At 35.6% G+C, this 24,776-nt stretch overlaps 1 protein-coding gene across 3 annotated transcripts; it reads left to right on the plus strand.

Moving 5' to 3' along the window:
- Positions 1–7,108: 7,108 nt before the first annotated feature.
- Positions 7,109–20,633, plus strand: LOC134850989 (FACT complex subunit SSRP1-like). Of its 3 annotated transcripts, none has more exons than XM_063866850.1 (15): positions 7,109–7,187; positions 7,260–7,649; positions 8,321–8,517; positions 8,799–8,934; positions 9,103–9,206; positions 9,450–9,578; positions 9,892–10,087; positions 14,259–14,416; positions 14,680–14,703; positions 17,690–17,978; positions 18,327–18,572; positions 18,861–18,931; positions 19,577–19,790; positions 20,135–20,262; positions 20,406–20,633. In XM_063866850.1, exons 1-15 carry the CDS (start codon positions 7,134–7,136, stop codon positions 20,488–20,490), a joined length of 2,421 nt encoding a protein of 806 aa, XP_063722920.1. In that variant the 5' UTR covers positions 7,109–7,133; the 3' UTR covers positions 20,491–20,633. The 3 variants fall into 3 exon arrangements, with proteins under 3 accessions (XP_063722920.1, XP_063722921.1, XP_063722922.1); XM_063866851.1 differs by having other exon boundaries at positions 14,686–14,703; XM_063866852.1 differs by lacking the exon at positions 14,680–14,703.
- Positions 20,634–24,776: the final 4,143 nt, after the last annotated feature.

Consider the following 24,776-nt stretch of genomic DNA (forward strand, 5'->3'; position numbering starts at 1 on the left):
TTAGCATGCCAAAACTCCTATATTTTTTGCGTACGAGCCCTTGTTTTTTGATACGATAAATGGCTGATATTTTTTGCGTACGAGCCCTTGTTTTTTGCTACGATAAATGACTAAGAAATTCGTTATACAAGGTCACTAACATGAAATGGATGATAACCATGAAAATGGATGATATTTTTTGCGTACGAGCCCTTGTTTTTTGCTACAATAAATGACTAAGAAATTCGTTATACAAGGTCACTAACATGAAAATTATGGTTTTTACCTCCTGAAAAGTTGCTTTAGCATGCCAAAACTCCTATATTTTTTGCGTACGAGCCCTTGTTTTTTGCTACGATAAATGACTAAGAAATTCGATAAATGACTAAGAAATTCGTACGAGCCCTTGTTTTTTGCTACGATAAATGACTAAGAAATTCGTTATACAAGGTCACTAACATGAAAATTATGGTTTTTACCTCCTGAAAAGTTGCTTTAGCATGCCAAAACTCCTATATTTTTTGCGTACGAGCCCTTGTTTTTGCTACGATAAATGACTAAGAAATTCGTTATACAAGGTCACTAACATGAAAATGGATGATAACCATGAAAATGGATGATATTTTTTGCGTACGAGCCCTTGTTTTTTGCTACGATAAATGACTAAGAAATTCGTTATACAAGGTCACTAACATGAAAATGGATGATAACCAGTTTTTACAAGCAGTTCTCCCGGCAGCCAAAGGTGGCTTGGGCGTTTCTTCCGCTCGTCTACTCGCTTTACCCGCTTTTTTAGCCTCAGCAGCAGGAGCAAAAGATGCCTTGAGCGAAATCTTTGGTTTGGAGCATGTCGATGGAACCTATGATAATGCGCTTAAACGGTGGTTTGAACTTGGAAAAAATGAAATGGCTCCGGAAAATGAAATCCAAAAAAAATTTACGGAGCCAATTTTTGACAGCGAAATTGCAGACGTGATTTTACGACTCGAAACAACGGACGTAGAAAGATTCAACGCGTTCAAGATAGATTTGGCTCCCAATGTTTGAACGTCATCCCGTGCAAAAACTTAAGGTTAAAACTGTCGAACCAACAACTCAGAATTGCAATAGGACTTCGATTAGGCTCAAAAATATGCGAACGGCATAAATGCGTGTGCGGAAAAGACGTTACCGAGGATGGTTGGCATGGCCTTTCTTGCCTCAAAAGTGCAGGGAGATTCTTTAGGCATTCAAACCTGAATGCCCCTATAAAGCAGAGTTTATCTTCTACTCACATTCCGTCTGTTTTAGAACCAGGACACCTCTTCAGGACCGATCAGAAGCGACCAGACGGTTTGACGCTCGTTCCATGGGCTGTTGGTAAGCAGCTCTTGTGGGATGTAACGGTAGTAGACTCCTTAGCTCCTTGTAGGATTAATGCCGGGTCTGTTTGTAACCCTGGTACGGCTGCCGCTGAAGTGAAAGAGCGAAAAATTGACAAGTATAAAGATCTTGTAAATGATGGATATCTTTTTCAACATCCTCTTAGGAATAAAACATCAATGTTGTGTTAAGCTTTTCAATGAAATAATCACCATCGTCAGACACTGAAATAAAAGCTTGTATAAAATTCTTTTATAATCTTTTTCAACCGCTAGCTTTTGAAATTCAGGGCGCGGCCGGCCCCGGCAGAGAAATTTTTTTGAGCAAGTTTTGTAAGAACTTAAGCACATGCACTGAGGAACCCCGAGCAGGCAGCTTTTTAAAACAGAGAATCTCCCTGGCAATACAGATTGCGAACGCCGCTTGCGTACTCGGAACAATAAATGACAAAATAACTTTCGACGAAATTTTTTATTTGTAACAATTGTATATTATATTTTCTCGTGTCGAGTTGCGTGTTCTTATTGAAGAAACGTAACCCTTATCGATTTTAATTGAAAAGGACTTAAACACTTGTCATCTTCTTTTATCATTATCACTTCCATATCTAGAAAATTCCAAGGATTTTGACTGGAATACGTGATGAAGGGACCTCGGTTGCTATGATACTTTTGACCTTCTGATTAGAAAAAAAAGAAAAAAATTTAAAATTCCGTGTTTCATCCCTAATCGTAGTCGTTTTCAATAAATTGTATGATTTAGAATTTTCCAGATGAAATGACTGATACCCTAGATTTTAGCGGAATCAAGCAGTTTGTTAGAGGAGCTCTGGTATGTGACTGGAGTTCTTTTTTTTCAGAACATCAAATTTTATTGACTATATGTCGTTTCTGTTCATTTCAGTATGAGGGAAAGTTTAAAGTTCATTTGAATGGCGTCTCCTTCAAAAGTGATTCAACAGGAAAGGTCGATCAGATTTCACCCAATGATATTTTGAGTGTAAAGTGGCTAAAAGTTGCGTATGACTACGAACTGCAATTTCTGACGAAAAGCAAAAGCGTCGTGAAATATGATGGTTTTCGGGATGAACACTATGATTCGATTAAGAAGTTTTTAACTCAAAATTTGGACATCAGTTTAAAGAAACAAGATATGTCGGTTAAAGGCTGGAACCATGGCGCTGTTGAATTTGAGCACGATGTTATGAGCTTTCGCAATAAAAGTGACGATAAACCAGCTTTCGAAGTTCCATTAAGAAATGTTACGAAATGTGATACTCCTGGCAAAAACGAGGTGAGAGTTACACTAATTTAGCATATTTAAAGATACCTGCTTTTTGCTTGGATGAAAATGGATGATAACTCGTTATACTAAGAAATTCGTTATACAAGGTCACTAACATGAAAATTATGGTTTTTACCTCCTAAAAAGTTGCTTTAGCATGCCAAAACTCCTATATTTTTTGCGTACGAGCCCTTGTTTTTTGATACGATAAATGGATGATATTTTTTGCGTACGAGCCCTTGTTTTTTGCTACGATAAATGACTAAGAAATTCGTTATACAAGGTCACTAACATGAAAATGGATGATAACCATGAAAATGGATGATATTTTTTGCGTACGAGCACTTGTTTTTTGCTACGATAAATGAATAAGAAATTCGTTATACAAGGTCACTAACATGAAAATTATGGTTTTTACCTCCTGAAAAGTTTCTTTAGCATGCCAAAACTCCTATATTTTTTGCGTACGAGCCCTTGTTTTTTGCTACGATAAATGACTAAGAAATTCGTTATAGCTAAGAAATTCGTACAAGCCCTTGTTTTTTGCTACGATAAATGACTAAGAAATTCGTTATACAAGGTCACTAACATGAAAATTATGGTTTTAACCTCCTGAAAAGTTGCTTTAGCATGCCAAAACTCCTATATTTTTTGCGTACGAGCCCTTGTTTTTTGCTACGATAAATGACTAAGAAATTCGTTATACAAGGTCACTAACATGAAAATGGATGATATTTTTTGCGTACGAGCCCTTGTTTTTTGCTACGATAAATGACTAAGAAATTCGTTATACAAGGTCACTAACATGAAAATGGATGATAACTCGTTATACTAAGAAATTCGTTATACAATGTCACTAACATGAAAATTATGGTTTTTACCTCCTGAAAAGTTGCTTTAGCATGCCAAAATTCCTATATTTTTTGCGTACGAGCCCTTGTTTTTTGATACGATAAATAGATGATATTTTTTGCGTACGAGCCCTTGTTTTTTGCTACGATAAATGACTAAGAAATTCGTTATACAAGGTCACTAACATGAAAATGGATGATAACCATGAAAATGGATGATATTTTTTGCGTACGAGCCCTTGTTTTTTGCTACGATAAATGACTAAGAAATTCGTTATACAAGGTCACTAACATGAAAATTATGGTTTTTACCTCCTGAAAAGTTTCTTTAGCATGCCAAAACTCCTATATTTTTTGCGTACGAGCCCTTGTTTTTTGCTACGATAAATGACTAAGAAATTCGTTATAGCTAAAAAATTCGTACAAGCCCTTGTTTTTTGCTACGATAAATGACTAAGAAATTCGTTATACAAGGTCACTAACATGAAAATTATGGTTTTTACCTCCTGAAAAGTTGCTTTAGAATGCCAAAACTCCTATATTTTTTGCGTACGAGCCCTTGTTTTTTGCTACGATAAATGACTAAGAAATTCGTTATACAAGGTCACTAACATGAAAATGGATGATATTTTTTGCGTACGAGCCCTTGTTTTTTGCTACGATAAATGACTAAGAAATTCGTTATACAAGGTCACTAACATGAAAATGGATGATAACTCGTTATACTAAGAAATTCGTTATACAAGGTCACTAACATGAAAATTATGGTTTTTACCTCCTGAAAAGTTGCTTTAGCATGCCAAAACTCCTATATTTTTTGCGTACGAGCCCTTGTTTTTTGATACGATAAATGGATGATAATTTTTGCGTACGAGCCCTTGTTTTTTGCTACGATAAATGACTAAGAAATTCGTTATACAAGGTCACTAACATGAAAATGGATGATAACCATGAAAATGGATGATATTTTTTGCGTACGAGCCCTTGTTTTTTGCTACGATAAATGACTAAGAAATTCGTTATACAAGGTCACTAACATGAGAATTATGGTTTTTACCTCCTGAAAAGTTTCTTTAGCATGCCAAAACTCCTATATTTTTTGCGTACGAGCCCTTGTTTTTTGCTACGATAAATGACTAAGAAATTCGTTATAGCTAAGAAATTCGTACGAGCCCTTGTTTTTTGCTACGATAAATGACTAAGAAATTCGTTATACAAGGTCACTAACATAAAAATTATGGTTTTTACCTCCTGAAAAGTTGCTTTAGCATGCCAAAACTCCTATATTTTTTTGTGCGTACGAGCCCTTGTTTTTTGCTACGATAAATGACTAAGAAATTCGTTATACAAGGTCACTAACATGAAAATGGATGATATTTTTTGCGTACGAGCCCTTGTTTTTTGCTACGATAAATGACTAAGAAATTCGTTATACAAGGTCACTAACATGAAAATGGATGATAACTCGTTATACTAAGAAATTCGTTATACAAGGTCACTAACATGAAAATTATGGTTTTTACCTCCTGAAAAGTTGCTTTAGCATGCCAAAACTCCTATATTTTTTGCGTACGAGCCCTTGTTTTTTGATACGATAAATGGCTGATATTTTTTGCGTACGAGCCCTTGTTTTTTGCTACGATAAATGACTAAGAAATTCGTTATACAAGGTCACTAACATGAAATGGATGATAACCATGAAAATGGATGATATTTTTTGCGTACGAGCCCTTGTTTTTTGCTACAATAAATGACTAAGAAATTCGTTATACAAGGTCACTAACATGAAAATTATGGTTTTTACCTCCTGAAAAGTTGCTTTAGCATGCCAAAACTCCTATATTTTTTGCGTACGAGCCCTTGTTTTTTGCTACGATAAATGACTAAGAAATTCGATAAATGACTAAGAAATTCGTACGAGCCCTTGTTTTTTGCTACGATAAATGACTAAGAAATTCGTTATACAAGGTCACTAACATGAAAATTATGGTTTTTACCTCCTGAAAAGTTGCTTTAGCATGCCAAAACTCCTATATTTTTTGCGTACGAGCCCTTGTTTTTGCTACGATAAATGACTAAGAAATTCGTTATACAAGGTCACTAACATGAAAATGGATGATAACCATGAAAATGGATGATATTTTTTGCGTACGAGCCCTTGTTTTTTGCTACGATAAATGACTAAGAAATTCGTTATACAAGGTCACTAACATGAAAATGGATGATAACCAGTTTTTACAAGCAGTTCTCCCGGCAGCCAAAGGTGGCTTGGGCGTTTCTTCCGCTCGTCTACTCGCTTTACCCGCTTTTTTAGCCTCAGCAGCAGGAGCAAAAGATGCCTTGAGCGAAATCTTTGGTTTGGAGCATGTCGATGGAACCTATGATAATGCGCTTAAACGGTGGTTTGAACTTGGAAAAAATGAAATGGCTCCGGAAAATGAAATCCAAAAAAAATTTACGGAGCCAATTTTTGACAGCGAAATTGCAGACGTGATTTTACGACTCGAAACAACGGACGTAGAAAGATTCAACGCGTTCAAGATAGATTTGGCTCCCAATGTTTGAACGTCATCCCGTGCAAAAACTTAAGGTTAAAACTGTCGAACCAACAACTCAGAATTGCAATAGGACTTCGATTAGGCTCAAAAATATGCGAACGGCATAAATGCGTGTGCGGAAAAGACGTTACCGAGGATGGTTGGCATGGCCTTTCTTGCCTCAAAAGTGCAGGGAGATTCTTTAGGCATTCAAACCTGAATGCCCCTATAAAGCAGAGTTTATCTTCTACTCACATTCCGTCTGTTTTAGAACCAGGACACCTCTTCAGGACCGATCAGAAGCGACCAGACGGTTTGACGCTCGTTCCATGGGCTGTTGGTAAGCAGCTCTTGTGGGATGTAACGGTAGTAGACTCCTTAGCTCCTTGTAGGATTAATGCCGGGTCTGTTTGTAACCCTGGTACGGCTGCCGCTGAAGTGAAAGAGCGAAAAATTGACAAGTATAAAGATCTTGTAAATGATGGATATCTTTTTCAACATCCTCTTAGGAATAAAACATCAATGTTGTGTTAAGCTTTTCAATGAAATAATCACCATCGTCAGACACTGAAATAAAAGCTTGTATAAAATTCTTTTATAATCTTTTTCAACCGCTAGCTTTTGAAATTCAGGGCGCGGCCGGCCCCGGCAGAGAAATTTTTTTGAGCAAGTTTTGTAAGAACTTAAGCACATGCACTGAGGAACCCCGAGCAGGCAGCTTTTTAAAACAGAGAATCTCCCTGGCAATACAGATTGCGAACGCCGCTTGCGTACTCGGAACAATAAATGACAAAATAACTTTCGACGAAATTTTTTATTTGTAACAATTGTATATTATATTTTCTCGTGTCGAGTTGCGTGTTCTTATTGAAGAAACGTAACCCTTATCGATTTTAATTGAAAAGGACTTAAACACTTGTCATCTTCTTTTATCATTATCACTTCCATATCTAGAAAATTCCAAGGATTTTGACTGGAATACGTGATGAAGGGACCTCGGTTGCTATGATACTTTTGACCTTCTGATTAGAAAAAAAAGAAAAAAATTTAAAATTCCGTGTTTCATCCCTAATCGTAGTCGTTTTCAATAAATTGTATGATTTAGAATTTTCCAGATGAAATGACTGATACCCTAGATTTTAGCGGAATCAAGCAGTTTGTTAGAGGAGCTCTGGTATGTGACTGGAGTTCTTTTTTTTCAGAACATCAAATTTTATTGACTATATGTCGTTTCTGTTCATTTCAGTATGAGGGAAAGTTTAAAGTTCATTTGAATGGCGTCTCCTTCAAAAGTGATTCAACAGGAAAGGTCGATCAGATTTCACCCAATGATATTTTGAGTGTAAAGTGGCTAAAAGTTGCGTATGACTACGAACTGCAATTTCTGACGAAAAGCAAAAGCGTCGTGAAATATGATGGTTTTCGGGATGAACACTATGATTCGATTAAGAAGTTTTTAACTCAAAATTTGGACATCAGTTTAAAGAAACAAGATATGTCGGTTAAAGGCTGGAACCATGGCGCTGTTGAATTTGAGCACGATGTTATGAGCTTTCGCAATAAAAGTGACGATAAACCAGCTTTCGAAGTTCCATTAAGAAATGTTACGAAATGTGATACTCCTGGCAAAAACGAGGTGAGAGTTACACTAATTTAGCATATTTAAAGATACCTGCTTTTTGCTTTATTAGAGGAAAAAGATTTTGAAATTATCCCCATAATCTTTTGTATACAGTAGATGGAAGTAAAAAAAAAACAGCCAAGAACCATATTTTCTCTCAACCTTCTTAATCTTATTGTTCTGTCCCGATCATTGAAAATGGGGAAGAACTTTTGTCTTTGGGTGTGGTTTTTCATTCAAGATCGGGTACCTTAAATAATCTTCGGAATGGGTTGAGGGATATAACTTAAAAAAGGATATAACTTAATATAACGATAAAAAAGCCATTTCAGTCGTGATTCAAAGATTGGAGAAATTTTTGTTTGCTGTCGGGTTTTTGAAGACAACTGTGTCATTTATTTGCTTGCGTTATACGCGTTCGTTAAGCTTTCTCATCTTACCTCGCACAAAAAAAACTAAACCAGTTTGAATAATTTTTTAGAAAAGTTTTTTATGGGTGTAGTTGGAATATTCTGTGCTACTTTCACTGCAACTGGCTATCCTTTTTTTGATTTGTAAATAAAAATCAGTCGTTTTGGTTTCTGGGGTGTACTTCGTCTTAATAAATCGTCAGAATTTTTGATCTCTCGAAAAAAGCACTTGTTTTAACTAATTATTTTGGTTGATCAGCTCGTTGTTTTAACCAGGTTGCGATAGAATTTCACCAAAATGACGATGCAGATATTGAGCTGTTCGAAATGCGGTTTTGGGTTCCCAATAGTGCCGACCCCGAGGTGGATTTGGTGACCGATTTTCACGATAAAGTAATGGCATCCGCAGATATTCTGTCGGCTACTGGAACTACAATTATGTCTTTCGAAGAAGTCATGTGTCAACTGCCCAAGTATGAAATAGCCTTAGTAATACATACTTTAAAACATATTCGGATTATTGTCGAAAATTTTGATTTGCGTGTAGTAAACCTTTAGCTGAAGCAATTTTTATACTTTTATTTTAGACAGTTTTTAAAGAAAAATAAATGCTTTAAGCTTTAAAAAGTTTTTTTTTTACTTGTATCTTAAGATATCGCTATAGAATTAATTTATTGTCATTTAATATACTGGTTGCGATCATGCAGCTTTTAAAGCAGGTTGATTTTTTTAATTGGGCAAAGTTTTTTTTCAGAGGTCGTCACGAGATCAAATTCTATCCCACCTGTATCCAGATGCGAGGAAAGACGAATGTCTGGATTGTGCAATATACTTCTATGCTACGTCTCTTTCTCCTACCTCACAACGACGGCAATCAAATGTTTTTTGTGGTTTGTATCCTATTTGGGCTTAAAATCTTTTAAAACTAAGCCGCAACCTAACTTTTCTGAATTCGTTCTGGGTGTTGATTGATTTAACCATTTTTTGAGATGCTAATTCATATCTTTACTATAATTGAAAATGTTTCGATCAAGCTTACAATCATATGGGCATTTTAGATTTCACTGGATCCTCCTTTGAAAGCAGGAATGACACGACATCACTTTGTAATCTGTCAGTTCCACAAGGACGAGGAAATTGAACAAGAACTTAACATTACAGAGTAAGGAAATATGAACTAACATTTTATCTTGCTACATTGATATGTACATTCCTTTAAACGCATATTTTTAAACAGGTCCTATTTACTTACTTCGAACGCATGGATCACTAATCAATGCTTGGTATATGAATTAATTCTATTTGAATTAATAAGAAGAAGTGTCAAAGTTTAAGTATTATGTTCTCTATTATAGCGAATTTTTGTACCCTTCTTTTCCGGTAATATTTTCGCTTGTTTATTCAGAGAAGAGATTAAAGAAAAGTACGATGGTAAGATAGACAAGCAGATGAATGGTCTCACCTATGAGATGTTCAGTCGCGGCATGAAGGCCTTTTCCAACCGAAAGATCACAGTCCCAGGCAGCTTCAAAAGGTAATGCTCGATGAACTTGTCAATTTCAAATCTTTTACAGAAATTATTTCGAATTTTTTCAAAAATTCAAGTGTTCTATTTCATGCTTGCGCTCGAAGTTTCTACGTAAAACGTGTTTGCATGATCAAGAATAATTTCAAAATAAGGATAAGAAAAAGCCTTGAGCCAGTCAAATTTAGTCAAGGACAACAATTTTTTTTCTTGAAGATCAAGCAAGAAAAATGGTGATGAGTTTAATGCAGTATAATAGTTAAAAGATGCATGATATTAAAAATGCCTCAATTGAGTTTGTAAAATATGTGGAAATTTTTAGTCAAAGCGACAAACCCTCAATTTTCTGCGGGTACAAGAGCAACACTGGTTACCTCTACCCCCTAGAGAGGGGTTTCCTCTATGTGCCCAGACCCCCCATTCACCTGAGATTTGACGAGATTGCTCATGTCAACTTCGCTAGAGGAACTGGAACTCTGAGGTCTTTCGACTTTGAGGTCACGAGTAAACAGGAACAGGTTAGTGGGCAAAAAGTTGATTGTTAGAATTTGGTTCGGACCATGTGGACGATCTTCAAACAACCCCCTCTCGACTCCCCTTCCCCTTCAAAGTGATGTAGGGGTTAAAGTAAATATAGATTTTTCAGAAATTATTTAGTTTACTGAGTTTTCTCTGATGAAAACTCATGTAATAATTTAGGTGATAAACAGTTTGCAAATGCGTTCCCATTTAGCAAATTTGGCGAGCGTTTTTTTAAATTTATAAAGTAGTCGAGGGCGTATGGGGGACAGATCACTTGGGCAATTTAGCGGGGGAGGGGGGTTCGTTCACATGGGTCTTTTTTTGCATGATAACAATTGAACGATGCTTAAATAGGAAATTATCGAATGCTCATGAAGCTTAGAAAGTGTTTTTGTAGAAACTGATGCATTTTTAAGTGTAAATAACGAACTGATTTTCACGTAAATAGGTCTTGATGATTTGTTTTCTTTTTTTTTCAGGAAAAGTCTTAAAATGCTCTATTAACTACCGAAGTCCATTAATACATATTAATGCATTTATGGATGCTCTTAGGTATATTGTTTTTTTGAGTTCAGTTTAAGGTCATTTGTCAAAAGTTAGGCCAATTGCGCTCTCCAAATACAAAGTGGAAATGACGCGAAACAACGTGAACGACTTTTACTTTCAAAAGATATTAATTTTTAGTTTTCCCAGTGGAATAAAAAGTTTACTCATTGATCCACTTTTCTTAAATTGGTTTATTTCATCAAAAAAGTGTCAACCATAAAGTGTTCTTGAAATTTACAGAGCTTTAGCTTGATATATTTTTTTCTTCGAAATTTGAAAAATTTTCAATCCCTTGTATTTTTTTTTGCGATTTCCTTGTTCTTTTCACTTGCGAAGCGAGTTTATAGTACGAACCTTCTTTTTTTCCAACCTAAGTCGCAAATATTGGTGCCACTTTTGAGGGACTGCTACAGTTTTTTTGATAGCATGTGCATTGAAATTCGAATAGTAACAGGTTAACTGATGCATTTTTAATTCATCAAATGAACCGAAAAAAGTGATGTTTCAAACAACATAACAATAATGAAAAGTCGATTTCCGAAGTTTTGTAACTCAATATATCTCGCAATTTTTTGAATTGCATAAATTATACATAATATGCTTTTCTGCTTTGCAATTAGTTGCATTCAAAGTTAGTGTGGATGCCTTCAGTTTGTTATATAAGTTATTACATGCAAAATTGAGTCTTGTATTTGGTACCACTTTTGCTGAATGGCATTGGCTAGTTATAAGCATATGTAACTGCTTTATTCATCACTAGTGTTTGTCGATTGTTAAGCTTGCGTGGCTGAGTGGATAGTCCGTGAGACTCAGAATCTCTATTTTGCAGTAGGTCGCAGGTTCGAATCCTACACGTAGTCGAATTTTTTCTAATTCGAGGCTTATTTCTACTTTTTTTTTCACTTGATAGAGCTGCTTTTGGTCGTGTTCTTGTAAGTGTTTGCGAAGCGCAGCTTCGCCTCTGTGTCTATAGTTTCCGACCTTGTGTTGACTATGTTATCTTTTCTCGAAAGAAGATCATAAACGACGCTCGAGTTTTTTTTTAACCTTTATCACACATCCCTAAATTGCTCAAGCTTTTTACGAAATTACATCCCAACCTACGTGTATAGGTGCAATTGCATCTTCGTACTCGAACATCTGCTATCTACGAGATTGCTAAACTTAGAAATTGGTTTTCTTTGTCCATGATTTTTGTCGTATTTTTAATGGTTTAGTTTCCACTGATTTTTTAACGCTGGTTGATATGCATACCGTTTTTTTTTAGCTTTCTGATTTTTTTTCATTTTGGCTTTGTCTCCTATCGAGTTTGGCTCCAAACAACGTAAGTTTTCCTGGTTGGTTTTGAAAAGGCCTGTTACAGGTGTGTTCGCCTCTCCACCACTCTTTAAAGCGACTGTTTGTTATTTTTGCAAACATATTGTAAGGATATCTCCGCGAGTAGTGCTTTTCAGCCTTCTTGTTTACACTAGCGATCAGTGTAATGTATTACTACGAACTTTCTTTTATTTTTAACCTAACTCGGAAATAAAAATTTTCATTGAAAGTGTTCACTTATATGGAATTTTTACTGTAGCTTTGGAAATCGCACAGCATCTGTTCTCTGCTTTATTTGTGGCTAGTGTTTTTCATCACTGAAGCTTCCGTGGCTCAGTGGTTAGTGCGTGCGATTTACAATCTCTAGGTCGCTGTAGGCCGTAGATTCGAAGCCGAGACGTATTCGATTTCATACTAATTCGAGGCTTATTTCTACTTTTTCTTTTTGAACTTTATAGAGCTACTTTTTGTCGTGTACTCGCTAGTGTTTGCGAAGCGCATTTTTGCCTCTGTGTTCCAATTTGGCATTTATTGTTTTCTAATTTGGCATGAAACTGCTTTTCTGATTGTCTTTTGGTGGAGCATAATTTTCGCTCTACAAATTAAATGTGATACATTTAGTGTAGTTTTGAATAAGATTATAATTTTCAGAGTTCTCAGCGCAAGCTCGTCGTTGAAAATTTTGAGAGTTTCCAGGAGCTATTAGTTTCTTTCAAGTATATTGATTGCATTTTAAAATTAATTCGATTTGTTTAAGATTTTCTTTTTTGGTTGGACTTTAAAGCTCACGGTTGAATTTGAATTTAAGTGGAGATCAAATGATGCTCTCAAATGAGGATTTGAATAGCGGTTTAACTTTTTGCTTTAAATTTAATTTCCATCACTAGCGTTGTGTTAGATTGGTCACTATTTTCCAAAAAAAAACGTTCGCATACTAAAGTGCCAAGCTTATGGCTTAATTAAACAGCAGGATTTCGTGCATTAGTTTTTTCGCGGGTTGAGTTATGATTTCTTCTTAAGTTAAAACTCCACCGCGGAACAGCAAAAGTAAAATGTAAAGGCCACGAAAATCTTGATCAACTTCTCATTTTGAATGGATTTAAGTTTTCCGATTCCCAGTTGACTAAACAATCTACATATTGTTCCAGAAATTCAAAGAGCTCCAAGGCCATATATTTGTTTTAAATTTACCAACTGGTTTTTAATATTTTTTATATTTAATAATTTTATGTTCGGCTTTCGCTATATCGGCTTAGTCAGTTTCAGGTTCAGGGAACAGTGAAAATTTTACTTCAAAACGTTTCATAGCTTGAAAAACGACTAAAATTTGAATAATTGTTTCTTTCTTAGATACTGATTCAATTTCATTAACTGTTTTTGCTTGTTGGCTATGTTAAAGATTTCTTTAAAAGAAATTTTTAAGAGTAATGAACGTAGTGAGCCTAGTGATTTTTTGTTTTTTGTTACAGCTGTGCATTCATACATATTGATGCGTTTATGAATGCACTTAGGTATATATGCATTTTGAGTTCAATTGAATCTCATCTGCTGAAAGTGACGTAAATAGCACTCTCCAAAATCGAACGTGGAAATCGTAGCGCGAAAAAACGTGAACGATTTCTAGTTTCGAAAGTGGAATTTAATTTTTGATTTCCAGCAGAATATTAACTTTACTTATTGATCCAGTTTTCTCAAATTGGGTTAATGTTATCAAAAAGCGCCAATCATATATTGTTCTAGAAATTCAAAGAGCTTAAAGGGCATCTATTTTTTATTTTGAAATTCAAAATTTGAGATTTTTTCAACAAAGTCAGTGTTTTTTCTATGTTTACTTGCGCTTATTACTCTTTTCCTATCTTCGATTGGCTATGTTTGAAATAATGCAAGGGCGGATCTAGGATTTTCTCTTGGTGATTTAAAAAAAATCGAAATGTTTGTCGACCTTTTCTTTAGGTCGACCAAATAATCTTTTCTATCGATCTCGTACCCTATTTGACAAACTTTTCTGCGCCACAGGCAATATATTGAAAAAACAGGCCAAAATGCCAATTTTGGGTATTTTTTGGGAAATTTTATGATAAAAATATAGCGTTTTTTTTTTTAATATCGCGGACCCCTTCAAAATTAGTATATATTGGCAAATACCACAGGGGGGTCTTTTTGCTTGGTGATGGGGTCAAATCCTTGAAAAAAGCGTGGTTGGAAATTTGGCGATATTTTTATTATGAAAGCTACGAATCAGTATCAGACGTTTCGATGCAAGAAGCGCATGTTTTAGATAATGGGGATTTTGTTGTTTAACAGAGCTACACATTCTCTCAGATAGAGAGAGGCGAGTACAACAAACTGTTCGATTTTGTGAAGCAGAAGAACATTCCGATCAAGAATATCGGAGACGAGGCCCAGAGCGAGACTGACTCGGACTTGAAAGATTCGGACGAGTCGGAAACGGAAGCTAGCAAGTTAGTTCAATTTGCAACTGCTTTTTTTATAACCACTATCTCAATTACTTCAATTTGAGTGTTTTTTTTTATTTAAACAAATAGTAAGGTTACATTAATTATATTACATTTTTTCGAATGTATTCAAATGTTTTTTTTTTATAAATAACGGATAAAGTCGGAATAGAGTTAAATTAATAACAATTTGGTAATGCAACATTTTGTTTCTTGTACTGGCGAAATAAATTTCAATTGTTGGAATTGCATTCTGTATGTTCCTACAGTTTCAGATCGTGGGCAAAATCCAGGTCTGTTAGTTTATTTTCAATTGCATGGCTCGTGAGGGTGACTCATACCAGAAGGATCGAATGCCAGCAACAAATTTTTAGCCAATCGGATTTCAGCTTTCAAAATTTCGAAAGAAATGCGCCGGAAAATTAGCCAATTTCGATTTGTTCAAAGAACTATGATTGGCTGAGAATTTTTGCGCCTTCGTTTCTTTTTTCATGGGAATAGTCGCCGCATTGAATGTTGTACGTGCAAGTGATGGAAAATGCACATGTGTTCACTCCTCACGTGATTAGGTGTCAATGAAAGCAAAGAATACATTTAAGGTCGTGTGATTTTTTTTCACGTGTCTCAAAATTTGATCACTCAAATGTAATTTTTCGCAGTTTCACTTTTGATTTCTGAGTTCAGTTCAAATTTGTTTGCAATTTTGAAAACAAATTATTCTCTCCAATTATGGCGCGAAAAAATGGTGATTTCATTATGGAAATTGCCCGCAGAAATGTGAATGATTATAGATCTCAGTGGAGTAAGATTAAAACGTATTGACCCAGTTTTCTCCAATTGGGTTAATTTAGTAGAGAATTTGCTAATCATAAAAGATTCTCGAAGTTCAGAGAGCTCTATCGTTATGTATTTTTTCTCCGAAATTCGAAGGCGGAAAATGTCTCGAAAAAAGTCAATCTTCTTTTCGGTTTCCTTGTTCATTGACACTTTTCTAACTTTCTGCTGCCTATGTTTTTGAGTTGGCGCGAGAATGATATGACTTGTATTGAAAAAGTTGAACTAACTGATTTTTCGTCTTGTTAGATGGGTAGAATTCCTTTGTTGATAGACCTTTCTCAACTCGGAAACCCCCCCCCCCACCACCACCTTACATCAGCATCAATTTAATGCTAAACGAGCGGTTTTAAAAGGTTAAGTATGAAGACCAAGGTTGTAAGGGGGTTGCAGATTTTGCCGCTTTTAGAATATATATGAATATTTGTGCTACAAATTCACATTTACCTCAAATTTACTCTTTTGCGGTTTGTCTTTTGATTTCTTTTTAAGTTCATTTCCTTTGTTAAACGGAAGGCAAACTCTACCTTTTAACAGCAAAAGTGTGAATCACGAAAAATGAGACCGAGTTCTAGTTTCGAAAGTGGAATTTAATTTTCAGATTTCCCAGCGAAATAAAAGTTATACCTATTGATCCAGTTTTCTCAAATTGAGCTTAATTAATTATTGTCAGTCATAATTTTGGGTTGCAAATCAAAGAGATTTTAAGGGCATATATTCGTTAGAGTTTAAAAGTTGACGTTTTCTTTATAAAACAAGTCACTATCATTCTATTTTTGTGTGTTCATTGACTCTTTTCACACTGTCTGTTGGCTATGTTTTATTTTCTTTTTTTTTCCACTTAAAATCACGTAGGTACCACAAATAATTTTTGGAATAGGTCGAGTTACATATCATAGTAAAGCCTTCTGAGTCGTGATTACACTAGCCAGCTGATAGTGAGTTTGTACGGACCTTGTTTTTTTCGGATTTTCTTCATTTTTTTAGTTCAGTTCATTTCCTGTTAAAAGGAAGCCATATTCCACTATCGAACAGCGAAAGTGTTAAAGTCACGACAAACACGATTGACTTCGAGTTTCGAAAGTTGAATTTAATTTTCAGATATCCCAGCGAAATGAAAATTTACTTTTTAATCCAATTTTCTCAAATTGGGCTTATTTTATCAAAAAAGTGCTGGTCTTTCTAGAAATTCAAGGAGCTTAAAGGGCATTTTATTTTTTTCGTATAAACAGATTTTTCAAAAAAAAATTCTGTTTGTTGCGTTCATTGACTCTTTTCCAACTGTGTGTTGGCCATATTTTTTTTTCAGGCCCAATTTGATCGTTTGCGGTTGAATTTTTTCTAATTCATTTGCAAAGTGTCAAGTATCAATTGTTCTTGAAGTTCAATCATCTTTAAGGCAATTTATTGCAATCCGAAAGCTGAAATTTTTCAAAGAACAAGCCAGTCATTTTTTTTCGATGTCTTGGTGTTCATTGTTTCTCTTTCAACTGTAGGATGGATATGTTCGTTTACGCCACACAGTGTTCTGTTTTTTGAGTGTGAATGTTCAAAATCAGAAGCAAAACTACAGTCGCTTAATTGTATCTAAATTTTGACGCGGCTCTCACTATTTCGCGAAAATAACCTGTCCAGTTCGTCAACTGCTTACGCATGGCCATCGAATCGTCTAACATTAAGCAACTAACCGATTTTTCTTCGTTCCATTTGCAGGGTGATTTCTGTTTTGGACTTCTTCTATTGGATCTCATTGACTTAACATCATAAAATGAGTAGCGTAAACAACTGTTTCTGTTCATAGGAATATTTTTGACAAGTTGGCTGTTTTGATTTGATTCATTTTTGAGTTTGAATGATTTATAAAGTCTGAGTCAGTGTAATGTGATTGCTGTTTGACAACTGCTGATTTGATCATTAAATTCTGATTCTGAGGCTAATTCCAATACCGAGCCTGAAGTCTCCCTAAAACTTGGAGCGTAGTTTTGACAATTGGGTTTACAAATCTCAATCATGCTGTTTTTATGCAAAAATTGAGATATAGTGAACGGCTTAGTTTCCTCACATGATAGCAAACCGCGCCGTGAAATTAGTTGTAAATTATTTTGAAAGGCAGGCTTTTTCCATGAAAGATGAAGTTTTCAAGTTTAATGTATCTTTGAACAAAATGAGCCTTGTCTCTGAAGACTTTTTAGAACGCTTATTAATTGAGAGACAGTCTTGCAAACCAGAAAGAATGATAAAAATTGAGTTTTTGATAGATGTATGCGCAAGTCTTCTTCTTGAGTTTCGAAATAACGCAGTTATCGAGATCCTCCCACGATCTTCTCCCCCCTCCCCCACTACGACGAGTCATCGCTTACTCCCCTCCTTAAATCTAACCCTTCACGCACCGCTTGACTTGGGGGGGGGGGTTGATATTTACTTTGAATAAAGTGTGATTGGTAGGAGCCGTGGAAGTGGCAGCAGAAAGCGAGAGTTTGACCCCTACCTGGAGAAGGTCAAGAAAGAGGGCAGAGAGCGGGAGGTCAAAGGTGACGGGGGTTCAAGTGAGGAGGACTCTGACTTCGCCCCGGGAGAGGAGGACGATGTTGCCGAGGAGTATGACAGTCATGCGGAGTATGTGACCTCATCGGAGGAGGGCGAGCCAGGGGCGGGGGGAGAGGGAGGGGCGGCGTCTTCTTCAGGGGACAAGGAGAAGAAGAAAAAGAAAGAGCGCAGGATAGCCTCTACTATTGTAAGTATAAAGTATGCGACAGAGTGTGTGGTAATCAGTGATCAATGTTAATTGTTTTTTTTTTAGTTTAAACTTGAAGTGTTAGTGGCTCCTAAATTTAAAAATGTTCAAATATTAATAGTGAAATGAAATATTCATTGCACAGTTTGAGTTGGGAAGCTTGAATTTATCTCAGAATCACCGTAAAATGCTGCTGATAATCGAATTTAGGCTCTAGATGCTGAAATAATGAAATGGATAGCTGTAACATGTTCATAAGCAAAAAATTTGGGTTTCATGTCACAAAACGAAAAAAGCAACAAATAATGTGTTATGTATTTTCCAAAGATAGGTGTGTTTATCTATTAGAATGAGCCGGGCTTCGAGAAGAAAGACAAGAAGAGGAGTTCCGGAGGAGGGGAGTCCTCGGGAGGAAGTAGGAAGAAGAAGAAAGACAGGGATCCGAACATGCCCAAGAGACCTATGAGTGGCTTCATGCTGTTTGTGAACGAGGAGCGGGAGAGCATCAAGGCCAAGAATCCCGACATCAAAGTGACGGAGGTTGGCAAGATTGCGGGACAGATGTGGAAGGATATGGACGCTGACAAAAAACAGGTGGGCTGAGATATCTTGAGCTAAGACAATTTTTTATAATCAATTTTTTTTGTAACAATGCGACGTTTTTTTTTTTTTGCGATTATGCCAGCTGAAAATTTTTTGAACATCAGATTAAAATTATCAAAAGTCGTCTCAAAATTTAGAAAATCATTTCAAATTTTTTGACATTGTCACATTGATTTGATCGGAAGTAGAAAATTACAAAAATTACAGACTTTTCCAGTTTACCGCTTTGTGATATTTTTCCATTGGATTATAATATGTTTTTTTTTTGTGTGTGTGTAGGGGTACATGGACAAGGGGGCGAAACTGAAAGAGGAATACAACAAACTGGTAGCCAGCATGCCCAAGCAGAAGTGAGTGGGTCGAGTACAACCACATTTATAATCTCTGTTCTTTTGTGTGATCATTGAACTCTCGTTATGTTCAAGAGTCCAATGAACTTCGTTCAGGCTCAAAATTACATTTTTTAGCGGTTCGACTAGTAATTTCTTTTTAAGATCAGTGCAATTCTGTTGTTAGAAGGAAGGCAATCTCCTTTATCGAACAGCAAAAGTGTAAAGGCCACGAAAAACGTGATAGGCTTCTAATTTCTAAAATTGAATTTACTTATCAAATTTCTCAGCGACATACGATATTTTTTTATTGATACCTTTTTCCAAATTAAGTTAATTTAATCAAGAAAGTGCCAATCATTAATTGATTTAAAAATTCAAAAAACAAGTCAACATTTTTTTCTGTTTCTTTTCGTTCATTGACTTTTTTCCAACCGTCTGTTGGCTATGTTAAATTAAATCTAGAGATGTGAAAACAACTCTATCAGAGGCTTGTTTCGACACTTTTATTGCTTTCATTTCTTGCATTCCCGAGAGAAATCTGTTTGCTACCTTAAGTATGAGGTGAAAAAGTAAAATAGGATTAAGTTCATTGATTGGATAAAGCGGGCATGAAACCCAGTCTAATTTTTGTTTCATTAAAAAGAGCTGCCGCCATGTTTCTAGGAAAGTAAAATCGAGCAGTGGAGCAAAGTCAACTAGTGGTAGTAAGTCTGCTTCCTCAACAGTCGGTAGTGGCGCGGGAGGTGCAAATGTGAAGAGCAAGGAGTTCATCAGTGACAGCGATGACTCATCAAACCAAGGGGAGAGGGAAGAGGGAGGGGAGAAAAAGAAGAAAGAGAAAAAGAAGGCAGAAGGTGGTGGTGGTGATAAAGCTAAGGTAAGTTATCCAAAAGCTATTGAATCCAGAGCAACATGAGCATTGTAGATCAGAAGTTTAGCGTGTTTTTCAAATGACTTTGAACCAAAAGGAGACACTTATCGAGGTTGTGATGAATTTTAGTTTTGAAACTGGGACTAAATTTTCAGAAATCCCAGAGTGAAAAACACCATTGTGTACTTTTCTCGAAATAGGTTAGTTTACTATAAAAAAAAGTGTGAATCATAAACAATTTTTGAAATTAAAAGAGCTTGAAGGTGAAAAACTCTGAATCATTTTTTTTATTTCATTCAGTTCATAGACCCTTTTCGATTTTTCTGTTGGCAACGTTTGCGTGTGTGTAGAAAAACGATGACGTCATAGAAGAAGAGGAGGAGGAGGAGGAGGAAGAGGAAGAGGAGTCGGAGGGAGACTCAGAAGATGATGAAGATGAAGACGCCACTGAATCGGGAAGCAAGACCAAAAGCACAAGGTTAGCTACTTATGTACAGAATGATTTGAGAGCAATGTACCTCAGCAAATTTGAAGCGCTTTCGTCACTTTGACACTATCGGCATTAAATCGGCTGAGGTAAATAATTTATTTATTTTTATTACCGTTTTCTATAATTAACAGGTCCACGAGAGGCAAAGGGGGAGACGAACCGTTAGCCGAGGGGCTCCCAGAGGACGGGCCGGAAGAAGAAGAGATGAGCGAATAAGTCTCGTCAGGCATGAAAACTTTCTTTGTTCGTGTCTCAATCTGCATAAAGCTTCAAACGTTCTCTTCAATTTTTTAAGAGTAATGAACGTAGTGAGTACTCTTATATGGGTCTTTTTTGTTTAGGAAAAAGTCTTAAAATTTGTTCACGCTCAATTTTGATTTTTCGCGGTTTTACTTCGAAAATGGAAATTATTTATCAGATTTCGCAGCGAAATAAAAATTTTGCCTATTGATACAGTTTTCTCAAATTGGGTTATTTTTTTTAGCAAAAAAGGGTCTATCATAGATTGTTCCACAAATTCAAAGAGCTTTAAGGCCATCTGATTTTTTCTTCGAAAAAAAATATGGAAATCGTTTTTTTTTCAGTTTCTTTGCGTTCATTGCTCTTTTCCAACTGTTAGTTGGCTATGTTTATTAGTCTGGTAATTGATTGTTGGTCTTACCAGTTTACTAGGACGAAATTGAAGTTGATCACAATAGTTAAAAAACTTATTTTTGGTTAATTTGATGTAAGTTAATTTAAATTGCTGTTGTTGATTTTGATGGTCGTTAGCGAAGCTTAAGTTGCTTGCTGTTTCTTTTTGATTGATGATTTGTAAACTTGAGATTGACTCTCACTAGAATTATGGAATTGAATTTTATTTCTCGTTTTCATTTTGATTAACAATTGAAAGAGAGCTTAAAGCGTTAGTCATGCGTGATGATGAGTTTTTGGAGTCCAGGATTTGGGTGTTGGGTCCCTTCACTGATAAAAGTTATAAATAAGTGACATAATTTTTCGAAAAAAGCAGACTTAGCTGTTAAGATTAAGGCGCTATTAAGAGAAATCAAGAAAATTATCTTCGAAATCAACCTAATCAAAAAAACTCTTCTCCTAAATAGGCGTCTATACCATTTGCAAAAATCATGTGACGATTTTTGTTCTCAATCTTAAGCACAACTGAATTTGACCCCACTAGAAAAATGAAAAAAAGCTATCCTATTCTATAAAAGCTTAATTTCCTGCAAGCTGGAACTGATTTCCGTTTTTGGTACTCCCCTGTCAATCCATTTCAGCTCTGGGACATTCTTCTTACGCCTTTTGGCCGCAAGTGCATTGGCACAAAACGAAGAATACGCGAGGACCGAAATTTGATCACCTTTGCCAGGGTATTCTCGAATTTAGGCGATGTGACAATAGTGGCATTTTTTGCCAAGTGATTTGCTACATCTGGGTAATAATGCGTGTTAATTAAAATCCAGTTGAGAGCCAGGAGAAAGTGAAATGAAGAGACGTAGGCGTAAATCAAGTCAGGGTTTCGTGTGTGTGATAATTTGCGTCTCGGTCTATGTAAACAAAATATGTAAATAAAGCATTATAAGGTACGTTCTGCCCTTCCTTAAAGGATAAAGTAAAAGACTCTTGTTTCCTTAAAGGCAACCTAAATTAAGGCCTTAAGAAAAGCTACCTCACCTTATTCCACTTCCCTGGGTGAAAGCGCCTCTAGTTCTTGTTCGATTGTCAGTCTAGAATCTAAAACTTATACATAAAAACGTAGAGATTTTTAAAAAGTCTATTCAATCAAATTGGTTTAAATTAGTGCAAATACTATAATTATCTTTGAAGTTGATAATAGTTGTTTAATTCTCAAGTTGTTACGTTTGATATGGTGGTTTCTGGTATTTGTTTTTGGTGAAAATTGTGTCATTCTCCCAAAGTATTGCTTATAGCTGACCTTGCCACCATGTATAGACCTTCTCATGGTATTTCTGGGCCTGACCAGCTAATATGCTCGTGTTCTGTTCTAGCTAACGGCAGTGTAAAAACACCTATATACTGGATTATACTGCAGTTGGCGTCTGCCTTAGATTTTTGCAAGAAGAAAATCTGACCAAGAAACCCAATGATTTTTTCCAAATTTTCCGTAATTTGATGACTTTGGCCCGACAAAGATGGTTTTTCAAGTGGACTAAGATAAGGACTTTGTTTAATAATCATGGTTATAATCTACAGAATGGTTACTTTTAGAGTTGTGCGATTGTTTTTGCATTGCTGATTCCTCGGGGTGACCCGAAATACTAATCAAACAATTTCCATATACGGAAAAATGATAGTTAAACACTTTTCATGCAGTTCTATAAGTACAGAAAATTGCAGAAATGCCCTATGCCAATTGATGAACATGAGCTGTTTTTGCTGTGATTAAAACCCGGGTGGGCAGTTAAAAACCTATTCAATGTACATTTTTGACATTTCGTTGTTGAAAAGAATACCGACAGAATAGAAGATTCAAGGTTGGAAGCTCGATACTAGAGTTTCATAAACTTTCTTAAATCCAAACCTTCTCGTGATGCAGATTGGCTGTCAACATTGGTCGAGCGTCAGCCTACTTTGTGAAGTATGCTGAGCTCATTCGTTTTGCTGTTTCAAGTTTTTTCGAATATTACGATACTGTATTACGGACCTGTGACGAAAGCAACTGTGAAAAAAAAACTGCAACATTAGCGCCAAAAAATTATAGACGGTTCGTTCTTACATAAGAGACGACGGTGTTTAAGAATAAAATCAATTGCTTATTTCAAATCTAGCCTTCATTTTTTCAATTTTTTTTTTGAATAGCTACAATTGTATTCATAAAGAAAGCACTTAAAAGGACAGCAGATTCTGAAAGACACACAGAGATTAAGAAAGCTGTGGTTCTTTTAGACTAGTCATTGACAAATATTAATCTGTCGTTGGGATCAGATTGTCACTGTTTTTGAAAACAAATCAAGATCGAACCCTGGCACATACCAAAATCGCTCCTACATGATTCAACCGAGTTTCTACAGTTATGGGATATAGAGGTTGTAACTTTTGCGGTTCAACCGATCAATTGAACGAACTTTTTTAAACATTTCTAAAGTTTTCTCTAACCATATCAGATTAATGACTGAAATTTTGACAGAACCAATGAGAGTATTTAAAATAATTTTCTGAGCCAAAAACAGACAGTGCTTTTTTCAAGGGATTACTTGGTCGCTTACACGATTGTAGGGGATGAGGTGATTTAAGTTTCAGAGAACCCTTGGAAACAGCACAAGGAAAGTGAGTTTTTGAACTTGAGACTGTTCGTTCGAAATCTAGGCATCCAAGTTAGATCCTCACATCAGTTTTTGTTATCTTAAAACACAACTCAAGATTTTATAAGCTTTTACACAAATCTTGACTGGAAAATTGTCAATTTTTTTTAGAAGAACATTAAATTTTGCGCTTAAACTTTTTTTGTAGCTCAAACAGTCTTAAACCATTTTTTCTGGATTACGTATTTCAAAAATCTAAAAACTAATCGAGTAAAATTCACTAATTCACGCGCTTGCAAAACCCATATGATTTTTAAATTGGGTTAAATAAGCAAAATACGTTTAAAGCGGACGAAAAAGCTTTTCCTGAACGAGTTAATGCAATAGAAGCAACTCTCCAAAAAATAAAACAAGACTGCTCGTATCAATGTTTATGGAGCAGTAATAACATTTAAAAAATTTAATGAAATGAAACAAAACGAAAAATTTTTTTTCTAAAATTTGAATTTTTTTTTAATGAAAATCATCACCCCACACGCAATATTAAGTACAAAAGGATAGATTTCGCTCCTTGTAACAAATCAATTATGGCAATTAAGCTTCTTTCAACCAACTTGGAACGATTTCTAAGACGGATTAACCCTTCGCTAAATATATCGCGCGTAATTGTCCCAAATTGGCCAAAATGGCAATCTTTAAACCCCCGCAACTTTACGAAAAATGATCACAGGTGAAATATCCTTCCTAATTTAAGCTCAGGACAACAATACCTTTTGAATGATATAAAAAAATTCCGTCACAAATGGCTAGTTAAAAAGTCGAAATTTGTCTGAAGAAAAAAAACCCACCCCGTGCACAAATATTCCGCTACTTTCGTATCGAAAGTCGGAACAATAACCATTTTATTCAGTTTATTTTCTCTTACAATAATCAAAGATAGCTGGGTGCAAGGAAATTATTACAGATATATTCGAACACGCAATAAAATTTCAACATAGTGATTTTTTCGGTTTTAAGTTTTTTCGGCTTTTTAGCTTTGAGAATAGATAGCAATAGCAAAAAAAGTTCAAATTAGTTGACTTTGAATTTTTAGTCAGAAAGTTCTCGTTTGATAAACACTCTGAAAAATGAAATAACCTAAACTAGTTTATCTCAACGCTGTGTTATTTTCTTGCCATTTTTAAGACTGAAATGAAGGCTAAAAGAGCTTCAATATGATACCACGCTTAGCTCTTTCTAAGT

This window comes from Symsagittifera roscoffensis, chromosome 7 (assembly GCF_963678635.1).
Source record: "Symsagittifera roscoffensis chromosome 7, txSymRosc1.1, whole genome shotgun sequence".
Taxonomy (NCBI): Eukaryota; Metazoa; Xenacoelomorpha; order Acoela; family Convolutidae; genus Symsagittifera; species Symsagittifera roscoffensis.

What these genes read in the sequence shown, in the direction of transcription:
- LOC134850989 (XM_063866850.1), top strand. Translation starts at nt 7,134, where the DNA reads ATGACTGATACCCTAGATTTTAGCGGAATCAAGCAGTTTGTTAGAGGA. An exon ending in AGATCGTGGGCAAAATCCAG is followed by an intron (nt 14,704 to 17,689) that starts GTCTGTTAGTTT and finishes TGTGATTGGTAG; the next exon opens with GAGCCGTGGAAGTGGCAGCA. An exon ending in AGCAAGACCAAAAGCACAAG is followed by an intron (nt 20,263 to 20,405) that starts GTTAGCTACTTA and finishes TATAATTAACAG; the next exon opens with GTCCACGAGAGGCAAAGGGG.